The sequence below is a fragment of the Rhopilema esculentum genome, unplaced genomic scaffold (genome assembly GCF_057945365.1).
Source record: "Rhopilema esculentum isolate cy_ngs unplaced genomic scaffold, ASM5794536v1 HiC_scaffold_26, whole genome shotgun sequence".
Lineage (NCBI taxonomy): Eukaryota > Metazoa > Cnidaria > Scyphozoa > Rhizostomeae > Rhizostomatidae > Rhopilema > Rhopilema esculentum.
The window spans coordinates 87,588-115,012 of record NW_028300837.1 but is presented as its reverse complement, the minus strand read 5'-3'; the positions used below and the strand labels follow the sequence as shown (position 1 = coordinate 115,012).

General features: G+C 35.9%; 1 protein-coding gene across 1 annotated transcript; it reads left to right on the top strand.

Annotated features, from left to right (window-relative positions):
- On the top strand, nucleotides 1-27,302 carry LOC135694748 (receptor-type tyrosine-protein phosphatase S). The gene is made up of 28 exons (XM_065213609.2): nucleotides 1-617; nucleotides 3,537-3,899; nucleotides 5,912-6,172; nucleotides 6,618-6,884; nucleotides 7,419-7,703; nucleotides 8,945-9,050; nucleotides 9,749-9,945; nucleotides 10,980-11,282; nucleotides 13,820-14,043; nucleotides 14,312-14,387; nucleotides 14,643-14,754; nucleotides 15,502-15,647; nucleotides 16,029-16,162; nucleotides 17,031-17,118; nucleotides 17,644-17,720; nucleotides 18,029-18,065; nucleotides 18,288-18,385; nucleotides 18,867-18,986; nucleotides 19,364-19,527; nucleotides 19,649-19,784; nucleotides 20,190-20,339; nucleotides 20,863-20,956; nucleotides 21,637-21,713; nucleotides 22,363-22,497; nucleotides 23,245-23,373; nucleotides 23,852-24,003; nucleotides 24,374-24,509; nucleotides 25,265-27,302. Exons 1-28 carry the CDS (start codon nucleotides 518-520, stop codon nucleotides 25,337-25,339), a joined length of 4,242 nt encoding a protein of 1,413 aa, XP_065069681.2. The 5' UTR covers nucleotides 1-517; the 3' UTR covers nucleotides 25,340-27,302.
- Nucleotides 27,303-27,425: the final 123 nt, after the last annotated feature.

The following is a 27,425-nucleotide window of genomic DNA, read 5'->3' as shown; positions in this document are numbered from 1 at the left end:
TCGTGAATTCAGTCCAGACGAGGTTGTGATCCGGAACCGAAGTAAGGCGGAGAGGCGAGTTTATCCAAGTATTTCGTACTTCAGTTCCGTTGAAAATTGCTAATAATTAATTGGAGAGTTGTTTTGAAACTTATTTTTACACTTGGAATATTCGTAGCAAATCTGGCAAATTTGATGAATCGATTACGTGGATTCGAAGCTGCGCTAAACTAGTCCATCTCTTCAGACCGTCGTTGACGCACCGAATTGGTTAAACACAAGTTTGTTGCTTACAGCTGGGATGTTATTTCGAAGTCTGTGATATACAACGAAAGGACTGAAAGTCGTACTGTGATAGTTTCTACATGAGTGTTATACGTTAATTTGCGAAACATACTTCCAAATATATTCGGATCGAATAATACGGTGGGAAGACGAAGTGTAAATGTTCTGTTCGTATTAACAAAGCTTATTGAAATTTGTCAACATTTTTTATTGCGCTATGGATTTTTAAACGTTTCGAATTGATTGGTTCGTTATGAGGAGAAAGAAAGTACCTCTTCGTTCCTGGGCGCCAAAGATGATGCTTTTTGTCGTTTATTTGCTTTGTCATGGACTTGGGGTTATCACTGTCACAGGTATGTTGCCATTCAAGCGTCTTTTGAGTTCAACCTCTCTTATTTTTGTATTTCAACTGATTCTGATACATAAATTAGTCCACAATAAGGCGTTGTCAGAATTCTGCACAAAGGTCCTTTATTATTTCATGTACCGTCTCTTATCTTCTGCCAACATCCAAAACATCTACACGGGACCAACGGGATAAAACCTTTTTCAGAGAAAAAGTCGTAAAATTTGGGGCTGTGATTTTCTCATAGTATTTTCTAATTTTTTGGGCAAATTTACTACGTTTTTCCTCACTCCGGTTAATATCATCCCTTCTTTAAAGTTTCCAAATCTGTCTGTCTGTTTACAGACCCTTTTGTCATGTAAAATAGCCAATATTGGTTTAATGCAATTGTCCGTGACAAGTAGATTTAGAAAACACTAGTACCTTTTTCAAGCTTGAAAGGCTGAGTTTTGTATTTGGTCTTATTAAACGAAGAGTTTTTACTGTCTACCAATTTGACGAGGAACCTGAGATAAAAGCAGGCAGCTTGAGTTATTGACCGCATCCGGAATCATAAACTATTTCCTGGTATATATATTAAAGGTACCAAAGCCAGCGAATGCCCGTTTTCCGAAAACTTCGCTTAGAAACATTTCATTCAAATACGTAATGATATATAGATTATTTCTGTATAAATTGTTAATGTTACTAATCAAAAAAGGGTTGGAAGCTGGAGCTATTATAAGTAAAGCAAATAATATCTTCTGACGAATTTTTTTTAATCATTTTAAATAATTATGGCTAGTATAGTGATCATTGACCAGTATAGTATAGTTTTCACAGTTTTCATGCATAGTTGAAGAGAGCTTGAGTATAATTTTGTTTTTTACCTTACAAAGGCACAATTGTTTTTGTCATCAAGAACTGGAGTTTTGCCAACTGAAAGTCTCTCAATATCTACATAAAGGGGTTTCTTTAAACAAAAACAGCAAAATATGCCAGTCAAAAGCAGAGGCTGGTTCCAAGATTGTTTAAAAGTTTTAAAAAATAATCATGTCCCTTAATTACCTTGAAATGTGGCATGAAATAAAAAACAGTTTTGTTTGAGTCTGGGATATTTTTAGGTGTTGAATAAAATTGGAAAGAGACAATGCCTTAGAAGCCAGGATAGATATAATGTTTTTTAAAACTGTACCAAAAAACAGTTATGCACTTGCCTTTGATTTGCCTTGTCAATTTTACTTGTAAATTTTTCAAGGCTGTTTCTCAGGTTTGTGCCAACTTGATTATAGATGCTTGAAGGTAGACTGGCTGTTAAAGGAACATCTACTGTTTTGTATCAGTTTTGAAGTCAGCCTTAAAACTTAAAGCCAGGAAAGATTTTCCCTCTAAAATATATAAAAGAAACTGGCAATATTGCACAAGGAGAACTTCATGGTGGACATAGCGAATCTAGATAGAGATTATGTATTTCTGGATGTCATATTTGTAGGAGAGCCTTCCCTGACCCTAGACCACCTGTGATTGTTAATACAGTCAAAAACTGCTTAAGGTGTATGTGATGAGGTTTATTCGATTATCTTATCTGGATTCTATAGTTTTGCCAACATCATAACCCTCTGCTAAATTCTTCATATTTTCTTTACTAATTTCTTGTACAAGTTTTGGGGGCCTTTATAAAGAAGAGGGCCTATTTCAAGTTTCTGCTGGTAAAGGGGGCTTATATAAGGTCTCTTTGTGCAGCAAAATTTTCTGTTTTCCCTTTTTCGGGAAATCTGTTGTAAAAAAACAATAAAAATTGTTTATATCATTCTCATTTACTAAGATCATGCAGTTTTTCATTTTTGCTAAACTCAAATTATTCAGTCATGAATTAATTAAAAATCTGCAATGAAAAATATGTTTTCTGCATTTAGTCAATTATATATGCATAAAAGCAGGTATTGTCCAATCGGATTTACTCCTAACAACAGGATTTAAGACTGTTTAATCCATAATCATCATATTGCTTTTCTTTATGTGCACTGAATCCCATTTCTCATAACTTTACAAAAGTTGGACATCAATGTAAGGCAGTGTTTTCTTGTGTGGTGATGGACTTCTATGTAAAAACCTCTTTGTTATCACACCTGCTTAAATTTCACCTGCAGTTTTTGAAATCTTGTCATTCAATTTTTGTTTTGTCCTTATGTTTTGTTGTTAATTGTATTCACTAGATGTATTTGAATTGTTAGTTTTTATTTGTGTAAGGTATTTGAATTAATTTTAACCTGTTCTTGAGCATGTCATTGAATACCTACAATGAGTAGGGTTCTTGTGAAAATCTTTTCTACCTTTACACACTATACTTGACACTGGGAATAATAGTTTTTTTAAGATCTATCTAGAAGCCTTATTGTATGGAAGGTAATCAGGTTCAGGTTCAGGTTCATTATATTTTAAATTCCACAACATACATTCCACAAAATACTAAATAAAAATACAGCAATATCAAATATCAAACAATCATTATAACAATAAGATAAGGAACCTAATAATCACGGCATCTCCTAACCATTGAACACATTTCGAGCCTGAATTTTGTCTCTAATTGATGTTATTTTCTATTTCTCTGCACATTTTCAACAAATAAAGAAGTATTATTTTTGGATGCTTTTAAGCAAAGTTAACTAAAGCTGCTGGATGCAAAGGCTATCGCTAGTTGTCAAGGTGGGACATGGGACAGACCACTGTGGGTCCTTAGTTGAGGAAATCCCAAATTACTCTGGATAAATTTGAACATTTTTTTAATGGTTATAGCAGCTTCTGCTTTATCAAATACTTCGTTTGGAAGATGCTTTACACAATCACAATTGAAATAAAATGTACTTCTGCTTCATGCTATGATTCTTTCAATTGATTGCTAAATGATGGAAAAAACTATACATCACTATCACATGAATTTTAGGCAAAGAAGGAAGCAGCCCTCTACCAATACAGGTCAAAATTGGAGACACAGCAAATTTTACTTGGTATTACGGCAAATATTCTGTTAATCCTAATGAAGGAACAATTAAGGTTGGAAGATCTGAAGATGGTATTGTCCTCTCTTTTGTAATGGCTGGCAAGTTTGGTAACCAAGAACCAAGCATCTCTACACAACTGAGTGAAACTGAAAGAGCTAGAATTTTGTTTGAGGTAGACACCAAGGCAGCAACTGCCTCATTTTATTTGAAGAATATCCAGAAAGAAGATGAAAATAAAATATATGGAATAGAAATGGAATTTGGTGGCACATTGACGAAGGAATGGAACATTATTAACATAGTTGGTGAGTGTTTTTGTGTACTTTTTATCATTCCTCAAATCATTCATTATTTGTCATTCCTTTCAGGAATTTGAGAAGTTTGTTTGACTTAAATTAAGTACATTGTTCAAATTAAGAGTATTCATATGTAGGAAAAAATATTTGATCATTTTTATTGAAAAGATTTCTACATCTATCTCATTGAAAAGATTTTAAATACACAAAGACAAAGAATGAATTTTCGTTATTGCTTAACATAATTGATGGTTACAAAATCTACTTTTCAAAGTTCCAAATTTTAAGTTCAAGCATTTCAAGAGTTTTTAAAAAGGTTGTTTGCATTTTTTTATAAATGGCCTATTTTCAACATCTCTAATGTCTGGTTCAAAAGTTTATGATATGAATAATGTTTGTATCAAGTTTTCATCTGAAAAATGTTGTAAAAACGCTGGCTGTTAAATGCAGGTTAAAAATGCCAAAGAATCCAAGTGCAATATTGAACATAATTTTTTGGACGATGGCAAGCTTTTAAGTTGTGTTTGCAATATCGAAGATTTTCTTCAACGTTACGTTAATGACGAGTAATTAATAAGAGCTACAAACCATTTCGATAAGTGGCGATAAAAAAGTGGAGTCTTGCCTCGCAAAGCTCGAATTTCTTTCAAAAAATTAGCGACATAGATTTTTGCTTTTCGTGAAGAATATTTAAATTTTAAACTATTCGTTTTGGCAGTTTTAGCCTCTTAAGAGCATGTTTTTTAATCAATATACTGGAAGCAAAATCCATTTCCTTATAATTCCCGCCGCAGTTTAAAAATTTATTATAAGATTTGAGAAGAGCACGAAAAATGGCGCTATTTTAGTTACACGTTCAGCATTAAGGTTAGATTTTTCTTGTTTTCTAGTTTGTAGTTAAGACAAGATTAAAACGCCGAACTTTTCCCTAAGGAGGTGGATCATGTTATTTGTAAACACAAATAATTTACACCAAAGTATTACAAATTCAAAGAAATGAAAGATCTCTTGTAATCTTTTTCCTTTCTGAAAATATAAGGTATTAGAATGAAAATCCTGCATTAAAAAATCTGCATTTTTCAGACATAAATGTATGGTTTTCTCTTAATACCTTATTAGAATATAAACCTATTTACGGGGAGTTTTTAATGATTGTCGTTCTCGCGTAACCAAGTAAGATGTCGAGGATTAGTGATGACATCACCGCTCTAGGATACTTTGTAAATCCATGGCTCAAGAAGCCCTCAGTTAGTGAAAGCACCCAACTGTCTTCTTCTGCTGCTCGCATTTCCCACGGCCTTTACTTCTCCTTCAGTTTTTAAACGCAGCATTATTGAAGTCTTTAGCACAAGTCCTGGAACACACTGTAATTCAATGGCTCTTTTTTCTTGTCACTTTACGGTGCTAATATCATAGGACCTCAGTAGAAAAGGAGCTATTTTTAATTTTACTGTTGCAACGTCTCCTTATTAGACTTGGCCTAAGCAAGCACTTTCCATTTGACTCCTGCCCTAAGCTAACATCGAACTTTTACGCCGGTTTTTACTTCGCATCGGCCATTTTTCGCCGGCCTTTTGTTTACTGCGGTCCTAATTACCATCTTTTTTAATGACTTTTAGGAGTCTTATAGGCTTTGTTTTGTCTAATGAGCATGCAAACCGCCAAAGAAGAACATGATGGCCCTACATTATGACCCTTAATCAACAACTTAATGGTTTATATTTATGATAAGCTGATCTTCGCTAGGAAGCAACAATACCCAAAAACTCGAACTGACACAAACCAGTAAGCCAACCTGTTTCAAAATTCTATTCTTTTTCATCGAAGGAAGAATTTTCAAGGAATTTACATCCACATCTCCAAATGAATCAAAGAAGAGTTAAATGATCGAATCTAATTCTAAAATCTAATTGCAAAAATTTTTCACTTTTGGGGGTAGGTTCTGGTTTTTAGAAAGTTTCTTTTGAGATGTTAAAGTTCGAAGCAATGTTTGACTCACTTCTCATTTTTTTTGCTTGTAGAACCACCCAAGTTTGTCTCGAAGTCTTCTAATTTGTTGGAGGTGAAGGAAGGTGATACAGTGACGCTGAATTGCGAAGCAATTGGGAAACCGACCCCTGAAATTCAATGGAGAGCTAAAGAATCCACGAAGGTGCTGGCTTCTGGTTTAGGGAAGAAGTCCTTTGTTGTCACTGCAAACAAAACACATCATGGTGCTTTTGAATGTTTGGCCTCAAATGTTGCCGGAAAAATATCACATACTACTTCCCTAATTGTAAATTGTAAGTAATATAGACTTTTTCGAAATCTTTAATGCAGCACCGAATTAGCATAATAGTGATAATGTACATATGTCATGATCACTCAATTCCCAGCCCTTCGTTAATGGTTGACAGGGCCTGCAGCCTCTGCAAAAAATGTATTTCAGCTACCAGTCCGTCTACGCCATGGTCAATAAGACAAGATGTTATTTACTCTTTTAATGAAAATCATATTCCAACATTGATTTGTTTGAATTTAGCTACAATTAAGTTGAATTTTAAGCACTTGCATTGGAGCTTGATAATCGCATTAAGTGTGAAAGTCGTTGTTACTGTTAAAACCCGTCTTTATCTACACACAAAGCCTGTTCATGACCTTTATATACGGCGTTACTCTAGACTGATATTGACTGTTGTGTGACTGTGCCTGTGATATTGTGATATTGTAGTAAATGCTGCTTTTTAGACGTTCCTACTATCGATGTTGCCAAATCATCTGCAACTCTGTACTCCTTTGTTGATAACCCAAATCCAGTGACAATGGAATGTTTTGCCGACGGCAGACCAAAGCCAGAGTACTATTGGCAGAGTAATTTCGGGCTGAATGTTTCTAAAGAATCGACGTATACATTGGTGAAACCAGCCTCTGCGGAGCTCGGTGTTTCGTACAAATGCTATGCTTGGAACAAAGTCGGCCGCTCAAGGCCTCACAGCGTCAAGGTCGTCAAGTTAGGTAAGTGTTCTGCACCGGGCGTTTGTACAGTGCGAAAAACTGAAGGTGTTTGCTATATTTTGAACTGAAATGGATTAGCTTTCGCACAGTCGTTAATAAGCTTTATTAAATCAAATAGTTGACGCCTTTGGAAAGTAGATTAGTCAAGTCATTTTTTATTTTTTCTTATGATTTTCTTAAAAATGTCCCCAGGAGCCTTACCCTTTCTCTGGCCGCTCTCTAAACCTTTCATTACTTTTCTGTGCGGTTTGTTTTTTTCCATCAATTTTTATGTTATCTGTATCGTGCTTTTTTCTCGCCTTTTCCCTCATTTTCAGAAAGACACCTTCATTAATGCTTCCTGCCTTTTCCTAGCCTGAACTTCCTTGTACAAAAAAGGATTTAAAAGCAGTTATATAGTGACATCAAGCGTAACTTAGAAAGTACACCTGATACTCTGTGTCAAGCATTATTTTAGGTTTTGCTAATCTCTTATGGACCCAGTCAGTTTTTTTACTCAGTCCGAGATTTAACACCACGTTTCTCCCTTGGCAGAGAGACCTGGTACGGTAGATGCAAAAATCACCAAAGTGACGGCAAAGACCCTCTCTGTACAATGGGTGTTGCCAAATGACACTGGTGGTGCTACTCTAGTTGGAGTGAGACTCCTTGCGTCAGGACCAGACAGATTTTTAAAAGAACTCAACTTCGGCCCTGAAGTAACAAATACGACACTCCAGAATCTTCAGCCATTCAGCGAGTATGGTTTTGAATTTATTGCCAAAAACCAAGTCTTAGAAAGCCTGCCTTTCAAAGTCAAAGGAAAAACAGCAGAAGCCGGTAAATTTGATTTATTACTGCTTGGATTTATTATTATCTCTAGGCTCTGTAGGAAAAATAATATTGTTCCTAGACCGTAATTATTGTTCCGCTATACGCTCATTCCATTCACTACGTAAGATATAATTGATGATTTTTTAATATCCATGAACACTCCTTAACCGCAACCTTTCTCTTTGCTATAAGAAAGATATAATTCTATCTTTTATTATTGATAGTGCATAGATAAAGACATTGTGACTCTAGACTATCATTGTTTTATGTTTTTATTTCCCGGTTAATAATCAAAGCATCTTCTGCTAAAGATTAAACCGGCTATTTACGTTAGTTAAGTTCTCAGTGCTATGGATCCGGTCACTTACTTCAGACCGGTCTTAGAATAGATGCAATTTTCGAAGTGCGGGATTGCAAGCTAAGTTTCTATAGAGTTGCTGGATTTCTTGATTTTTATAGGGGTCTACCAGTGCCTGAATGTAGATCGCCAGTTTACGGATTAAGGAACTTTCAATCTTTTCTGTTAGAAGACTTTCTTAAAGACTCATTGCTTACAATGAGCCATTGCACCACACGCAAACAACCCATAATGCATTTTCAGACAGTCTGAAATTAATTTTGGTTTATCCGTAGAAGTTTACTGCCATTATTTTGACCGTCGCCACGCTCGCAAAGGCCCATTGTTAGCAATGAGTCTTAAAGGCAAAACGTCTGTAAATACTATCAAGTCAATATTATTTGAACTAAACCAGGTCCCTGAGTTTTTATGTTTAAAAATAAAAATTTAAATGGACAAAATTTGTGTGCTGCAAAGATCCGCCAAGTTCCGAATCATAAAGAAATGATTTTATTTGAATTATATTCTTCATTTCCAATGCAACCGTTTTACAGCTTTTATAAAGTTTTTCTTTATATTGTCAAATAATTATAATTTCCGTTTTTTATCAAAGCTCGTTGTAATTGAATTGCCGCTTTCTTTGTATGTTGCAGAATAACAGATGCTTTATCAATAGAAAATACGTTTTGGGTGTTAAAGATAACTTTTGCATCCCTATGGACACAATCGCCATGTTTACCTTCAATTGAAATGTTATTAATTTCATCAAACAGTTTTATTTCCGAAACATTGTCGTTACCTTAAGCATTCATCTGTATTTCATTGTAAGGCTGATTGAATTCATTCTGTTTCTTCCCTTTGCAAGGTTTCAATCGATTCCATATGATATGGATTTTTGTTTTGGTTTTAGCTCCAAGTTCACCAGTAAAGTTTGGGTTTGCTGACGTTGATCCTAATACAGAGAGGCAATTGACTATCTTCTGGTCTCCGCCCTTGTCATCAAATGGAATCATTAGGTATTCTTTGTCTCCATAATTTTTTCAGTTAATCTCAATCATAATCAGCATCATAGACAGCACCATTATCATCTAAACAATTATATTGTATCCGTTTTTGCAGAAGATTTATCTCGTATCCGTTTTTCATATAAACAATTAAAAATGATTTCAATGCGCTTATTGCTATGTTACCTTTCAACCAATCCCCCCCCCCCCACCTGTATTCAAGCTCAAAGGCTTGACTCTAGAGTCCATGGTTTATTCATCTAGATTTTTTGTTAAGATTGTTAAATCCAAGATCTTTGTTTCTGTTCCACTAGCTCTAAATTACACTCTTTTTTACATGAGCACACTTTGTATAAGAATACCAAGGTTTGATTTTATAGTAGTTAAACATAGAAAAATAAACGCTGAAGCAAGATGTACATTAGAAAAGGAGCCTCTGCAACAGTCATCTGGCTTTTATGAAAAAACATGTACATTGTTTTTCAAATTCCTAAGTTTATAGGCCTGGAATCATATTGAAAGTTTTTCACCATTCCAAAAATCCATGAATTGTTTTTAACTCGCGTTCAAGCCAATAGGCTGGCAAGCAGTAGTATATATTCCCCCAAAATTAAAACCACCACCCTGCGCAGAAAAATATTCTACCCTAAAGACAATCATTACATTTTATGTTCTCACATAAGAAATCGGATTCACCCATCTTTTATCAGGAATTATCAAGTCGCCTATGGCTCAGAATCAGGCTTTGACGTCACTAAATCTACGATAAAGAACACAACTAGTAATATAACCGAAATCGTGCTGACTGGCCTAATGCCCTTCCACATGTACTCCGCAAGGGTGCGCGCAGTTACTGTTGAACCAGGTCCTTGGACCAAGGCTCTTACGAAAAGGACGGCATATGAAGGTTTGTCTAGTTTGTTTCTCTCAAGATTTTAATTGTTTCTACCAAACTCTTAAAACTAGGATCATAGCACTGACAATTTTTTTTACGGGAACGTCTTTACGATATTTATTTGTTGTTATACCACCAGGCTTCCTGTGCCTATATTGCTCCATGGAGTAAGTCTTTCTTTCGCCAGAGACTACTCCCTTTGTGGAGAGATATCTTCAAGCTAACTATGACTGCTGCAAGAGCGTAAATTTGACCTTAAATTCTGAGGTCCAACAAACTTTTCATTTGGCTATTGCTATGATGAAAACCTGTTGCCACGACGACTTTTCGGTAGCATCTTTTTAGTTATTCCTTTAGTATTTAGCATTTAAAGACGGAATCAGGCATATGTTCAGTAGAAAGATCTTCTACTAAATACAGCCTTAGTTTAATGTGAGAATAGACATGAACTTATTAATGTCATTTAATAAGGTGTGACCTATACAAGTAAAATGAAGATATCGCTCTTGTACGTCAAATGTCTTAAGTCTTAATGCTGTCTTATGATTTGTGACCAGATGTAGCTTCTCAGCAGCACGTGCTTTATCCTCGTTTTCTTTGATTAATTTTGCCCTGTATTTTCCCAGACCTCTCCTACTTATCAGGGTTTTCACCGTTCTTATCCCCCTTTGAATGGTATTTTCCGCCATTTTGTCCTTTTGGTGTTTATAACTTGATGTTAATGCCTAAGGATTTTCTCTTTCATTTCAGCCAGCCCCTCTCCTGCCCGTGTTTTTGTATCTATAGCCCCCCGAATCATGGTCTAGCTATACTTATAAAAGGTTACGTCACATTAGATAGAATATATCAAATTTTGCACTATCACAAGCTCTATTGTTGCACTATCACAGGCTCCACCAACCATTGCAAATAAATCCTTTATGTTCAGGAGCCAGGTCTTAAAGGAGAACCTTGTCATTGGTATTTTTTGTTAATAAATCCGTTTGTGATTAATGTTTTTAAGATAAAAGCAATTAATGTTGAAATTCCCTCTGTCTCTTTTTCAGCACCCTCAGCTCCACGAAATCTTACTGTCTTGGAAATAAGTGCAAAGCTGATTCGATTAACGTGGCAGCCACCAAAAGATGTAAACGGCATGGTCAGCACTTCGGAGGCTGATTTTGAGTACAAAGAGCTTGGAAAATGGCATAAACGAAACGAATTGTTTGTAAAAAACCCACAGCTGCGCTCACGTGAGGTCGAGGTTCTTCCATTTACAGAATATCGGTTGCGTGTGAGAGAGGCCACTGGATTGGCGCGCAAATGGGGACCGTTTTCAGAAACATACTCGTTCACAACACCGGAAGGAGGTAAAGTCTTGCCAGCTTCTATACTTTTTTGGCATTTATTAAAAATGAAGAGTGATCGTCGATAAAGTCGATGGTTTTGAATTCTTTCACTTCAATTGCCTAACACTTTCCGGGTAGCTTTCATTCCTTGAGCATTTAAATTTGAAATTATGTTATACTGCTCAGAGTCGAAAGTTTCCTCCTTATTCCTGAAGTTTGTTGTACCAACTTTTTAGGATGCACTGTTAAGTGTTTATAATTTTTCTCTCACGTCTAATTATCTGATTGGAGTGACTGGGGCAAATTCTGTGAGTAGTTTGCCTCACATTTAAAGTGTTGTAGAACTATTGCCTTTCGGTTTGTTATTGTTTGTTTCTTTCTGAATCTTCGATTTAAAAATGTTTTTTCCCCGAAATTATTGTTTTCAAACTTTTTTCATTCGTGGGCCGAATTCTTGGCCACACCCTTCTACGAAGCTTTCGAACCAACCAATCACCAGAAGCAATCAAAGTTTCTTCTGATAGCATATTATGTTGACAGTTTTTGTGGCAATTGCCTGCTATTACCAGACAGTGTTTATTGAGATCAAAATGCAAAGGCTGGCTGATTCTCTAAATTATATAATTACTTTCCCTCACTTTCCCACACTTTCCCTCTACGTGATTTTTTAAGCTAGCAAGGTCTGTCATTGTTCTGATTCAGTCAAATTTAAATTTGTTTCAAACTGCACTGATTACGTCATCTATTGTAGTGTCAAAGCGTAAGGTTGTTTAAAAAAATACAAAATTTGAGTACTAGTTGTTTTCACCTGCCCGTTCCGATCAAATTGGCATCTTAAAGTCGGCAAACTATTTAAAATTGCTCTTCTATGAAAAACACAACTAAGCTATTATTCGGTACTCTCTCTCGGTACTGGTATAGGGAAAACCAGGTTATAGCATTCCTAATGTATAGTTGAAGAAACAATACATGTTTACAAGCACGAGATGGCAGGTGTCATTTTGGCTGCCTTTCGTCTGTCCTGCTAATTGACTTTTTTCAATATTTTTCTATTTTAATTTCTAATATAAGCATTAATTTCAATAAAATTTTATGGAACCAAATCTTTGCAATGATTTTGATGTCCTAGCTAATGCGTCGAATAGAGAAAATTGTTGCTTAAATGAGAAAATTGCTTAGTTTCTTTCTGGAAATGAACATAGGCAATAGGATTGAACTTCGAAAATTCATTTATAAATTCGATGTTAATTAGCCATTGTTGCTTGTCTGGTTAACTTAAAAGCTGACTGTGGGAAATAACAATTATGACCTTACATTTGTTTTTTACGATTTCATTTGGTAAGAAAATTCCGATTTTTTAACTGTTTTTAACTTGACAGAAAAGCTGTTTCTAAAAATAGCCAGGACCCACTAAGGGATATCTGAATTTATTTAGTCCCAGGAGAAAGAAAGAGAATAGAGTCTTTAAGAAGGTTACAATAGTGTTGTGCTGCAAGCGTGATAGTGATTTCAAGTTGTTATACACGTGAAGTTGTGTCATTATAAATAGTCTGTACTGAAATTTTAAGTTCACACGTCGAAAGCTATTTTGCAGATAAGAGTACCTCCCACCCCCCCTAAGGATATCAGAGCATCTGTACTGTAGTGGTGACTTTTCATTTTACTTGATGTCAAACTTATGTCTAGGTTTTCATTTTCTAGCTAGAGTTAGTAGCTCTAGCAAACTTGTGTTAAGTTGTTGATGTTTTTTCTTTTCGTACTCTTTGTAAATTGATTTATGTTTGACATGCCGATGTTTATTCGCAAAATGCTAAACTGGCTAGTACTACTGTTGGAAAGACTCTTATAAGTAATTTTAATTAGCTACTAACTAAATGTTGTTATTTTAGGTTGAATGAAATGAATTAGAAAATAACCTCAGGTTATATATTGCATTGTTTGATTTTATGACGTTGCAGAAAATAACATCGACATTGAGAATAACATTCCTGTTAAAGTCACTGGAATGACATAAGGGTGCCAGAAGGCAGCATTCCCTATGGGCTAGATCGTTTCTGATGACGCTAGCAGTAATGCCATAGGGCTGGTCAGGGGCGTAAAAAGATCTGCGAGGTGTAAGGAAAATCAAGAAGCCTATGTTCCCTGAAAAGCAGTTTTTCAGGCCAGGGGGGGGGGGGGGGCTTCCATGCCTTGATGAATTGAAAATTCAATTGATCAATAAAAAACTTGATAAGATGGTTTATATCACAGGTAAAGACGGATTTAGGTGACTGTTCTTTAAAAATTAGCCAGATGTTGGACGGCTTAGTGGAAGAAATAGGCAAGAAAATTTTGATTTGATCCAGGGCAGTTTTGTAAATGTTTTGTAAAGTTTGCCAGATTTCTTTCTGTCGTTGTCTTGATTCTTTTCTTGGCGAGTATTTATTGACTCTGTCCATTTACGTAGTCTAGGCAATATGTGGTCGGTCCGTTGCTGGTACATTATCACAAGAATATAGCTCTAATGCCTTTTCAGAATTGTAAGGCTCACACTAAAGTATATTTTATTTTGTCATTAGTCCCATCTGTGCCAAAAGATGTCAAGATAACACACCGCACAGTGAGCTCCATATCGCTAAGCTGGCAACGCCCGGAAAGAAGCAACGGTATTATGACGCATTTCATGGTGTTCTATGAAAATTCAACTCGTAGATACGAAGAGAAAGTTGATTACCATCTCGCCAATGATACATTCAGTCATCAGATTTTGAACCTGCAACTGTCAACAAAATATACCTTAATGGTAGGTAGAATTTTTGTTGTTTTTTCTAATCAATAAGAAAAGAAATACCCAAGCTTGGCTTTTTGCTAACGATAATTTTCTTAACATTTATTTTTTTTACAATCTACCGACGAAATAAAAAGTGGCAATGTCCTTAAAGTATGTTAATATGAAGCATATGAGGTTTCACACAATGAATAAGGTCTCATTAGTTAGAATTTTATTCGACTCTAATTGATTCGACCCCTCCCCCCCATTCTTAACATTGCTAATGCTGCATTGTTTACAGATTCAAGCATTTACAGCTGCTGGGGGTGGCGAACGCAGTGACCCCATTGAAACAGCGACGACTGCCCCTGTATCAGGTAAGCAATATAATTTACAAAGCACTTTACCTTGAATCATGCCTCTCTCCCTGCCTTTGAAGTTTCTACCTCCCACTATGGAATCGCGTCACAACAAATTCTGTTGGGAACAGGATTGTGGAATTCTATGTTCTTGGTTTTTTTTTATTTTTTTCATGTTGAAGCGGAGACATTAGGCTACTTCATTATCATTTTGCGATATTAATGTTTCTGCATGTAGTAACTATAAAAAATGTTGTTTGTTTATCGTTTCAGGGCCACGCCCACGTACAGATGATGAAATATCAGCTGGCCCAATCATCGGAGGAATTTTCTCTTTCCTCGTTATTCTGGTTCTCCTCATCATTCTCATTCTGTTCATTGCAAGGTAATTTGACGTGAATTTAGATTTAGCCAAATTCGATTAAGACCAAGTCTAATCGTGCAAGATAGTCTGGCCTTCCTATCTTGCAATACATACTGTCGCGAAATCCTTTACTGTAACCGCCTGTACTTTGATAAAAACGATATTTTAACAAGCGTGACGCTATACTGTGTCTTTAATGGACGTGACAAAATATACCTTTGCAATTCGCAATTCGTGCCTTTATAAAGAAGTTCAAAATATAAACACATAACTTTTTCGAAAGACATATCATGCTACACATTTGAGTGTAGATCACACCCATCTTGCCAAGGATGTAAAATTTCCTTTCCTCCCTTCACGAAATTACAAGTATAATATCGTTATCTCACTGCCCTGTGCTGTTGTGGTTAAAAATTAAAACGTTAATTGCCACATTACTTGAAAATAATCATCCAGGTAGTTTTCTCTGAGCCGTGGGAAAATAATATTGTGATGTTAAACACAAAACATTCTGCCTTACGTGTAACCAACCTTAGCAACAGTCAGGAATTGGTGTGAGAATTTGGTTTTTCTTGTTGAATTCTCTGTTAGGAACAATACATACAATACATGGCCAGATCTCGTTTATTTGGTTTCATATTGAAATGTACGTGTTCGAAAACCATTCATTTACATATTTAAAAGTAATCGATACAGAAATTATTTTTTATAACTCTGTTTACAAAATGCTAGTTGCTCTGCATAAGTTGTCAAACCTTCGTCTTACAGGAAGCAAAGAATTCAAAAGAAGGCAAATAATTCTGTGACGGAGCCTTTTGACGCCAGTCCGTCCCCGGAAAGGAGGCTGCTGTCTCCTTATGATGAAAAAGTTCCAGATCTTGTTTCTACGAATGGAAAAACGCCACTTCTAAAGCGTAAGTGCTTGTTCACTGCCCTTCAATTGTATTCAAATCACTGCCTTGTTCAAAAGTTTGTTTGTACAGAAAGAATATCATATTTTCAAAGGAATGATAAACCCTCTTTTTCTTATAAATGGGAGTTCGTTTCCCCTGTTTTGAAGGAACGATTCCAAAAGTCCACAGGTTTGGTAAAAACATCAGTAATGCAAAAAATGGCCAAAAAGAAGGATCGATGAAAAGCGGATTATAAATAAGTTGTTTTCTAAAATGTGATGAAATATTTAGCGAAAGACTGATGTCCTTCTAGTTGTATACATAGTCTTATAAGTTTTTCGACTACTAAGAGCTTTTTAGAAATGTTTAGAAAAGTGTTTGATGTCAATTCATATTTTCCAGAAAACAGCATTGACGAAAAGAAGTCGCAAGGTCCTACTTTCATATCAAGTCGACCAATCAAAATTGGTGAATTGAAGGACGTTTGTGGCCAACTGCACGCTTCGAAGGACTCTGGTTTTGTCCAAGAGTTCAGGGTATGATTGTAATGTTTATTGCAGATTAAATCAAGGAGTTCCATCTCGCTTTGATATGCCGATAGTTACATGATTTCGTAGTGTATACTCACCATTACTTTATTGTTTATTGATGTGCTGTCCATGAAAAGTGAGCTTCAGCACAATTGTTTTCGAGTAATGAATCAATTTCCCAATTTTGTCATCGTCAGTACCATAGTCCATTTTGACTTCCCTCCTGCCGCCCTTGCCTCGCATTGTTCCTGCCCAACTCTGTGACCACCCTGCAGTTGATTCGCCCTTGCTAACACAACCCGTTCCATCTTTCGCAGACGAATTAGTGTACCTTAAGCTCAGTTCAACTCATATTTCTATTCGGAAAAGACTGCAAAAATCAAAACAGTTGCTTACGGCTCGAAATACCCTTGGATAATACATGAATCATTTGAGCGATTTTAATCACCAAAGAACCATATCATTTCGCCTTTTACATATTCATTCAACCTTATTTTGTTTCTGGTGTTTTGCCAAATTTTCCAGAAAGCCGGAAAAATCTCTTAAGTGTATTTTAATTGCTGTTGGTTTCTTTTTACCAAATATGATTGTAAACACAGTGTGTTCTGTTAAAGAACATTGTTCTGTTAAAGTCTAGTAGTCCCTGTTTCTCATTTGTCCCTATTTTCATCCTTCCTTATTTCTACCTATTTTCTACCTTCCTTCTTCTTCTTCTAACACATTATCGAATTAGATGCATAGACCCACGTTTTTCATTTTAAAGCAACCGTTCTATTTTCTCTCCATTCTGTATACCCATTTTATTAAAACTACAGTGAAAGTAGCCTATCACCCTTAAACTTTTATCAAATGCATGTTTTGTTTATGATCGTAGAGTGTCAAATGCGAGGCCAATCTGACGAGTGACATAAGCGACCGGGCAGAGAATAAATGCAAAAATCGTTACCATAATATCGTCGCCTGTAAGTAAACTTTTAGATAGAAATAAAGCACTGTCATTTGAAAAAAAATTGATTGTGGACCCGTTTTGGGCCGGTTATTAGGCTGTCAGTGGCAGTGCATGTTTCTGTCTAATGCTCACACTTTCACCTTAACTGTTCACTTAATAAACTTACCGAATTTTTTTAGGTATATATGTAAAATATGTTAATTCTTATAGCATTAGATTCCCAATTGCATCCAAGTTTACATGCTCTTTATTATTTCTCGCTATTTGATAGATTAATTTAATCGTATGTTGATAAATGATATTTGATTAAGTTGTTGTGAACAACATAAAGTGTAATATTGAATACGATAAACAATTCTAGAATGTGGGAAGTAAAGAAAATGTAATTGCAAGTCCCTAAGCATCACATATTTGCTTTTTATGCTTGTTATTTCCATTAATAAGCCAAGAAACTTTTGGTAAGCCAAGAAACTTTTTTTATTTTGTCCATATTTTTGTGATTTGTTCTAGTCTTTCGGATTGTTTTTTCTTTCCACAGATGACCACAGTCGCGTGATCCTGAGCTATATCGAGAACATACCTGGCTCTGACTACATCAACGCAAATTATATCGATGTAAGCTTTGTTTTCCTTTCGACGTTCTTTTTTGGTTGTTCTTGATCAATCATTTTCTATGTTTTTGATGATTTCTTATTTGATATATGCTTGGTATATGTAAGATTAGATCTACTGTTTTCATTTACTCTAGGAATAACACCAATTTGTGTAGGATGTTTTTGTTATCGAATAATTGAAACTCATAAGTTTTGAATTTGCGATGTTTCAGTATGTTAGTTGCGGTAGTCTAAAAGTATTCAATTTTGATGCTGGGTTGATTGTTAATATTTTCTTACTGGTTTCTGATAAACAATTTACTTTTTCAGGGTTTTGACAAGCGAAAGAAATTCATAGCTACACAAGGTATTTATTTCTCACTATATGATTTTTCCATCGTTCCTTATTTAGCCATTTTTTCATTAAATTCTACAAAAAGGATTCCACTTGACATTCTGTTTTTTCTTCATTATTTATAGTAAAATTGCCTATGTACCAACCTCCAGACCAATCTAAAGCAGAATTGGTGAAAGTAGATCCTATTTACATGTTTACCGATTAAATCTGACTTTGTGTTTTGCATTTCAGGCCCAGTTACTGCTTCCTTCAATGACTTCTGGAGGATGGTATGGGAACAGAATTCGCACATCATTGTCATGGTGACAAATCTTATCGAAAAGTGCAGGGTACGTGTTCGCTTTGTGAATTTCTATTGGGACGTCTTGGCCTATAGAATTTTATACATGTCATCACCATGTTGCTTTCCCTTGCTTTTGACATAGCGCCCATTTTGTCATATCCAGTCTGAAGAAACTTCTACTTAGAAAGATTGATTATTAAATTCTTAAATGAATTTGAAAATGATGCAATCTCTTTAGAACGTGATGGCATTTGAATATGGGATCTTTGCACCAAAGCACTAGAATTCTAAAATCTACATCTAACCTAAGAATTATTTTATGCCTTTTAAAAATCATACATCATGCTCTGTGTCTAGTAATTTGCGAGCTAAAAGTCAAGAAGCCATTTTGACTTTACACTTTCCTATCAAGACTCCCTACCTTTGTATCAGACTACAGCGCTGCTGCAGTCACGGATTTAATTACACTTCTACTATTAACCTACTGCTTATTTATGTTTCAAAATGCTATTTACTTTCTACTGTAGATTAAATGCCAAAGGTACTGGCCCACGTATGATTCGGAACAGTATGGTAGCATCAGAGTCACCCGTGAGGAGGAGATCGAGTTGGCTGATTACGTCTTAAGGAAATTCTCGATTTCAATGGTAGGTCCATATTTTCCTTTATTTACATCAATTTGAACCAGTGGTTTGTATGAAATTTTACAACTGACAAAGGAAGCAGATAGATAATTACTGTAAGTTGGCATTGGACAAAGATTTTTTCAAGAAAACTGTTTCCAAGGAGGTGAAATATTTCTATTTTGAGCATATAAGTTTTATTGTTCTTTATCTCGACTGAGCTGAGCTAAAACATTTTTAGAATGTCTTGACGAAATGCTTCCTTAAAAAATGCCCAGTGTTAGTCAAAATTAAATTCATTTGAGTTACATAATGCGCTCTTTCTGTATCTTCCTGTGTATTTCCTCTAAGAAACACATCAAATTGTTCCTGTGACAATAAGGAACTTTTTTCTGTTTCAGGTTTCTGGAAAACAGAAGCACGAGCCGCGAATCGTGACGCAATACCAGTACACAGGCTGGCCTGATCATGGAGTCCCCCAGTACGCAACTGGCCTATTGCAGTTCGTAAGAAGAATCAAATCATTAATGCGGGAAGACTCAGGCCCAGTTATAGCCCACTGCAGGTTCGTTCATTATGCTTTGTTATGCGCATCTTGTGACGCTTTGCTGCAGTTTGAGACCATCCTATCTAACAGTTTGTTTCTTGTATCTAACAATGTTGATTAACGGTAAATCCATTTTCAGTGCTGGTGTTGGGCGCACTGGAACGTACATAACCCTCGATGCAATGTTTGATCAAATGAGGAAAGAACAAATTGTTGATGTTCATGGCTTCGTAACTCATATACGAAAGCAAAGAAACTACATGGTTCAGACTGAGGTATTTTGCTGCTATCTAGATGTTATTTTCGCAGATAAACCCAACTCCTGATGCTAGAAATGTCATGCAACACTTCAGCTAGTATTTAAAGCTAGAATCTTAAGTCTTCATAAGCAGTTGGAATGCAATTTCCTCATCAGTACTAATGATTTTACGCTTGCTCTCGCTTCCACTATATTTCATTTAGTTATATTTTTTCCAGATATGTTTCATGTAATGATATATACATAAATTGAAATTAGCCAGAATCTATTCAGTAGGTTGGTCGGAAAACGTATATGAAGTTTTGAGAATACGTATAGTTAGCAACACTAAATGGTGTGATGATAAAACTATACATCAAACTCAATTAGAGTTTTGCATTTCTACCAATTATACAAAAACCTGTATTACCTTTTTCATTAGGGACAATATGCTTTTATATACGATGCTTTACTGGAAGCTGTTTTTTGTGGAAATACAGAGATCGCTGTTCGAGATCTGCCGATTCGAATCAAGGAGCTTGAAAAGATGAATCCAGACACTAACAAGACTTTCTTGCATGAAGAGTTTGAGGTAACTTGATCGGTTAAGAGAATTTTCTGCTATTTATCTTGGAAAAAAATGCTTTAGAGTGATTGAATAGTTGTTTTTGAAGAAACACAGAGAAAGCATTTTGTGTTTGAGGTAAATTTATGTTTACCTCAATTTAAATTTATGTGTTTGAATCGAGACTTTCTGGTTACTAATGTTTTCGCTGTTATGTCTTCATCAAGTATATGAAATCCAAATATTTGCTGCAAGATTAATACTTCATTTCAAGTAATTGCCATTTGAAAAGGGGGTCAAACTCCACCCAACCATCTGTATTTATCGTAACAAATGCCATTCATATCCCTCAAATGAAATTAATGCCATATCCCTCGGATGAAATTAATGCCATATCCCTCGGATGAAATTCTAGTAGTCTTAGAGGCAGCAACTTTGTATTTAAAAACGAACTTGAACTCACGAAGCACCAGAGAGATTTATTTTTTTGTAGCTAATCCGTAATGAAAGTCTGTTTTCTGTTTTTCTATGATTTTGCTTCATGTTGCAGCGATTGAGCTATAACTTAGAAGAGAATCACATTTATGAAGCTGGTATGCTAGAGGTGAATGCAAGCAAGAATCGTTTCCCAGAAATAATACCTAGTAAGTAAATTGTTCGGTCAACTCTTGTAAAGAAACAATTTTTAATTGTTTGTTTACAAGGCCTTATAGATGCACAGCATTTTTGAGCGCCACGTGAAATTTTTCTATTATTTTTGGATTTATGTCAATACAGTAGAATCCCGTTATAACGTACTCAGTTATTACGTACTTTCGGATATAACGTACTGGTGCGCTTGGTCCCGGCAAAAGGTGTGCTTGGTTTTAATCAATTTTTACTTACCCTCGCTACAACGCACTTCGGATATAACGTACTTAATACGCTGGTCCCTTAAAGTATGTTATAACCGGATTATGCTGTATTCTTAATTGAAATGCTTGTGAAAGGTAGACCTATACATGCATTTGTGCTTACAGCTTTCAATGAAGAGTTTTGTAAGAATTTATGAGGTCGTCATCAGCCTTTGAATAATAGCAGGTTAACGAAGAATTAGGAATCAAACTCTACTCTATTTCGAAAAGTTTTAAATCTACACTTTAAGTTATATAAAATGACAGTAATACCGCGTTAATTTTATTCATGAAACACTTCTGGCGGTAAGCGTTCTCTTTATAACCCCATAAGTATTTTGTTGCTTTATAATTTATTGCTCTCTCAATGTACACAACATACTTTACTTATGTGCTTAGCTTTTACCAATGATGTTTTACTATATTCTTAGTCGAATCAACACGATTGCGATTGTGGCCGTATCCGAATGTCGCTGGATCAGATTACATTAACGCGAACATTGTGGATGTAAGTTGATGTTGAATTTTGCTCACTTCTACAGCCCAAGAAACCAGTGGTATGATGATACTGGTATTTGCATAGCGTCTCGTCAAAGCACACAACGAGTAATGATATGATGACACTCAATTTCATCTGTCTACAAAATTCCACTGCCTTTTTAGCTATACTTAGATGGCAATCGTGAAACAAACGTCAATTTCTCTTTGTTTCTCCGTTGTACTTTAATTGTTTGTCCCAATCCGAACATTGTTTGTCTGTTAAACTTGATGTTATTTTTACAGAGACTTGATGTTGTGTTCGACTTTGTAGGCCTGACAAGTATTCTTTGTTTGTAAGCTGAGTGAGCGTGATTCTTACTGGAAAATTTACTTGCTTTCAGCCATTACAGACTTGGAGAGTGATTGGCGCGGGCAGTGGGACCACGCCTCTTTTGCCTCGTTTCAGTGATTTGTAGCAAGTTAACTTTCCTTAGGAAGTTTGATCTTCCCCTACCCAGCATTTTTTAATCCATTTTTAGAAAAAATATGTAGACCATATTTCCAGAATATTTTCAGTAATTACCCCCCCCCCTCCCCCATAACACCCCTTGGCACCGCCACTGCTTGCTTTCACACAAACGAACAATAAGAACCAGCACTGTCGTTTCTATCCACAGGGATACCAGCACAGAGAGGCATTCATTCTCACGCAAGCCCCAATGGAGAATACAGTAGAAGATTTTTGGAGAATGGTTTGGGAGTATGAGGTGTTTTCAATTGTCATGTTGTCAAGCCCAGAAGAGAGTGACTCGGTAGGATTTTGATGCCATAGCTCAGTATCATCGTCCGTTTAATATTATCATCTGATGTTTGTTAGAAATAGAATAAAAGACACAGGATTTTGAATTCTGTGGATGGCTGCTAATTAGATTCCCTAATCATCCCATTTGTACACAGCGTAGCCAATTTCAGCTCTCTCAATAAAAGATTGTTGGAAAAGATCGGTTACAAACATAACACTGATGTGTACAATAACTGAAAGTCGTCTACGAAGGAGCAAAACGGAAGCCACATCATTCATCTTTCTCCCAATCGGCGCCTTGCTCTTTCTAAGCTAGCTGAATCCACTTAGCAAATTAAGTCATCTCAGACAAAAGTCATAAAGGTTGATACTCTCGAAATTCAATATACTAAGCTTCAAGGAACGCTCTACATGACATAATTATTATAACGACAAGAGTTCTAAGAAAAAGTCTCTTCCATCAGTGCTAGGATATAGAAAAACATCACATATCATATTGATCGCTCTTTCCTCCGGAGCCTTCAAACTATGAATTTGGTACTCCTTTCGAAATGAAGTTTACAACTTTTGGCTAAAGCAAACAAAGATCACTTGAATTTTAGTACATACTTCACAAATTTATTGAAATTTAACTAGATTTCGTAACGCTTCTTCTACTTCTTGTTTAATATGTCCTTTCTGAGGGAGTTTCCTGTTTGTTTAATGATAGAAGTTTGTTGTAATTGAAGTTGATTTGAAGATGCATTTTTTCTTGCAGTCCCATTGCTTTCCATACTGGCCTATCGATTCTGAGCCTGCTAATATCGGGTTATTGTTAGTGCAAATTGCTGCTGAAGAGAGAAAGAGTGGTTATGTTAAGAGGGACTTCAGAGTCACAAACTCAAAGGTAGGCAAGCGAAATTAGCAGTCATTCGATAATGAATTTGCTGAATGACTTTTTCATGACGTCTCCATCGCCACTATGCAATTAGATAAAGGAAAACAAATGCAATGCACCATACAACAAGTCTTTAGCTTAAGATAGAATAGCCAGTATTCTTCATTACATGTAATGTAGCTATGGAACCTGTAAATATTGGGTAATTCGTAGTCTGATAATTGAGGCATAAAAACAGCCGCCGAAATACTGGATCAATAGTATCCTGATGATTGCCTGCAGGGTAAAATATGGAGTTAAACCAGCTTGCTCTACGAGACATCTTGCTCTCGTATACACCAGAACTTTTACAGCTCTGCCTATACGACATTGATCACTCAATGGCAAAGCAGCAAAAGAGCTATCTTTGTTTAGATGAAGGAGAGTGCTTCAAACCTTGCCCAGCCTATTTAATTCATTTGTCAAAAAAACTGTGTTTTGATTTTAGAGTGGGGAAACTCGGATTATCACTCATTTCATGTTCTACGACTGGCCCTTCGATTCATGTCCTAAAGACTCAATAGAAACTTTGGAGCTGATCAACCAGCTACAAAAAACACAAATGATGACTGGAAATGGTTCGATTGCTGTCCACTGCAGGTACTTTAGTTATCATCACAACTTTGCTATTGGCTAACCCCTCGCTTGTACGTTTAAGCAACCGTGCAGCTGTGTTTAAAACAGTGCTTGTCAAGTGGTATTACGTATTGGCCATATTTGTGTCTTAAGATATATCTACCTATCGAACTTTGAAATCAACGTCAATACAGACACTTTCTGGATGTGTGTATCAAAATTTTGTCAGAGGATTCTGACCCCCACCCACATAAAAGCTATTTGTATTCATAGGATGCACCATGGAGCAAATGAAATCCAATAGCTTGCATTAGCAAACATAAGCTACATGTAATCCTTTTTTTGATCAGCTTTTTATGGCTAATCATCCTGATATTTGTCGATCTGTCTACAGCGATGGCTGCGGCCGAAGTGGAACATTATGTGCGATAATGTTTTGCATTGAAAGACTGAAGTTAGAGGGCGTCGTGGATGTGTTTCAGACTGTGCGATTGATGAGAACCCAACGACCTCACGTGATTAGATCCATGGTAAGCAGCTGCCTTTCTAATTCTTAATGTTTTGGCATGAAAAGAATTTCTCAGTCGCCAGCCTTGCAACTCATTCACCTTTAATGAGCTTTGTAGTAGTCTTTAGTAAGAAAAGAAAAATTATACAAACAATGGCAAGTTGCTGTAAAGAAAAGTCCCAGAAATCCCCAAAATAACTTACCTTTTATTCAAAACCAGCATTTCATAGGCCCCCATTCGCATATGAATATAGAAAAAATGTGATGTTTGAAGAAATTTCACTTCTTGGTGTAATCTTGAAACATGTTTTATTTCAAAATTTGCACAAATTTGAGAACTTCAGTATACCTGGGCCTGCAATATTTTGGGGTAACGTGTTTGGCGCAGTGAATGGCGCAAAACATACAATGCCTACCAAAAGTACTTGAAACACCCAATATATGCATTGCATTTTTTAACTTTCATCCCTTTTCCGAAAAAAATTGCAACTTCCGCCCCCTCCCCCTAGAACAATGTTACTGGTTTGGGCAAAAATCATAAGAGAAACGCAAAAGAAGGTAATTTCCAATCCCCATACCCGTTTTATAGTCAACCAACATTGTTCCGTGGGGGAGAGGAGGATGGCTGAATTTGACCCTTCAAACTAACTTCAGTGTTCCAAGACATTTGGCAGGCGTTGTATGTAATACCTCTAGAGAACAAGTGCTGGTTTTCGCATTTCCATCATGCCACTAAATTGCCTTATTATATATCTGATGTATTTTTTTCATTTTCAGGAAAATTATTTATTTTGTTACAAGGCAATCAAGAACTTCATTGATAAATTCAGCAATTATGAAAATTTCAAGTAAACTTGATTGTTCAGAGCTGGAAAACCTAGAAACTGCATTAAGTTGGTATTCGAAAGTAGATTGACCCAGCAACAATATGGCATCAGAGACTGCTAAATATGAACTTAGTGTATATACTTCTCAAGATGTTCCCAATGCACAGTTTGTTGAATTTTTGTCCGGCAAGAAGGGCTAGTAGATCCCTGAGCGACTGATCAATCGATAGGCAGACTTGAGAGTTTAAGTGAACTTCGTCTTTGTTGAATGAGTTTTAGTTATTGTCAAGCTTTTTTCTTGATATTTAGAACGGATCTAAGCTATTTATTAACCTATTTGTCTCTTTTGTACTGGATCGAAAGCAACGGAACTCATAGGAAATATCTTACCACTCTGTAAAGTTTTATCACGGTGTAGGAATGCTTGTTGATAGGCAGATTTATGTGTTGCTGTATGTTGCCATGGGCGTTTGTTCTTTTTACCTAGGATTATCTAGATAAGCCCAGATTACCCAGGATTTTCTAGAAAGTTGTGCCCAGATTACCCAGGATTCTCTAGAAAGTTATGCCCAGATTATCCAGGATTCTCTAGGAAGATATGCCCAGATTACCCAGGATTCTTTAGGAAGATGTGCCCAGATTACCCAGGATTCTCTAGAAAGATATGCCCAGATTACCCAGGATTATCTAGTAAGATATGCCCAGATTACCCAGGATTCTCTAGGAAGATATGCTCAGATCTCAAACTACACCGGAAAGTGCAGAATAAGAAGGAAGTTTCGAAAGTTTAAAAAAAGGAGTCTTAAGAGGAAAGTTTGATAGTTCTGATCCGATTTTAGGTCACAATAGGCGTTATGAAAATTATCAAGGCAATGAATCTCATTTAATGTCGAAAATTCTAAGAAAATTTCATTGAATGTTCTGAAGAGGAGACTTGCGGAGTGAGACTGGAAAATACCGCGTTTCAACAAGCGAGCAACAATGGCTTGCATATGTATATAACTTTCAGGCAGGACCCTACAGACTGATGAAGAACTTAAGCCTGTTAATTTTCTTAAATGGAAAATCCTTCATTATTCCTAGTATCTTAGTGTTGTTTTCGACAAAGTTTATTTTTCGTATTTTAAGTGTTTTGGCTTCTTTTTATTTGTTTTAGTTTAAAGTCTTTTCTTCATATAGGATGATTTCTCTTTGTCATAAAAAATCTTTGCTGAGTGTATATTAATTCGCAATATGGTCGTCGTCTGGATTTCTTATCACGTGTAAGGGATCCAAAGCGCTCCAAAGACCTTTTGTGACTTGCATTCGAGTCAAAACGTCATCCTTGCTTGCATATGCGACAAGACAGGAATGGCATCTAACAAAGAAAATTTTCAATCCTCAAGGCAAGAATCATTTGAGCTTGTATTACCTGTTAACTAAATATATACGAAGAAAAAATTAATTTGGCATACTTTAACTGTGACAATTTATGTTAGATAAAACCAGTATTTCTTGTCTGGCTCATTTTTATTCTTATTCTTGAAATTAAGCATTGAGGCATGAATTCACTGATGGAGAATAGGCCCTTTTTCATGAAATTTTTTTCTTGAGATTAACTATGCTTGAAGAACCTTGGGAATGATAACCAAACTTGCAGGGAAATATCCTAGTTTGACTTAGAATCATTTTTTAAAATAACTAGTAATTGCTGCGTGAGAATGTAGCCACACCAGGATGTACTACTAGTTAAGTTAATTTTCAATATGTTTTATCTCTATTTTAATTATTTTCGAGATAATGAGCACGTCATCAATTAAACTTGTCGTATTCTTGATTAGTTTCTTTATTCACTACCGAAGGAACGTTTTTATCTTAGCGAAGTGGTGATGTAGTTTGTTGTAAGATATATTTTGTCAAAACGTGCAACTCTTGCCCTATTTAAAACTTATTGTAGGATAATAGAGTCAGATTAAATTAGTGTACAATTTATTTTGATTCTTTAGTGAGCCACGTATATTATTTTTCTTTTGTCCTCTCCTTAACTTATTTCTTCTTGTATTCGTCTTTAAGGCGTAGGCTGTTTGATTTTCAAAGGCAGCAAACATTGAACTTTGAAGTTAAGCCCCAGC

What these genes read in the sequence shown, in the direction of transcription:
- LOC135694748 (XM_065213609.2), top strand. Translation starts at nt 518, where the DNA reads ATGAGGAGAAAGAAAGTACCTCTTCGTTCCTGGGCGCCAAAGATGATG. An exon ending in TGGGGTTATCACTGTCACAG is followed by an intron (nt 618 to 3,536) that starts GTATGTTGCCAT and finishes CATGAATTTTAG; the next exon opens with GCAAAGAAGGAAGCAGCCCT. An exon ending in TTACCATAATATCGTCGCCT is followed by an intron (nt 17,119 to 17,643) that starts GTAAGTAAACTT and finishes TTCTTTCCACAG; the next exon opens with ATGACCACAGTCGCGTGATC.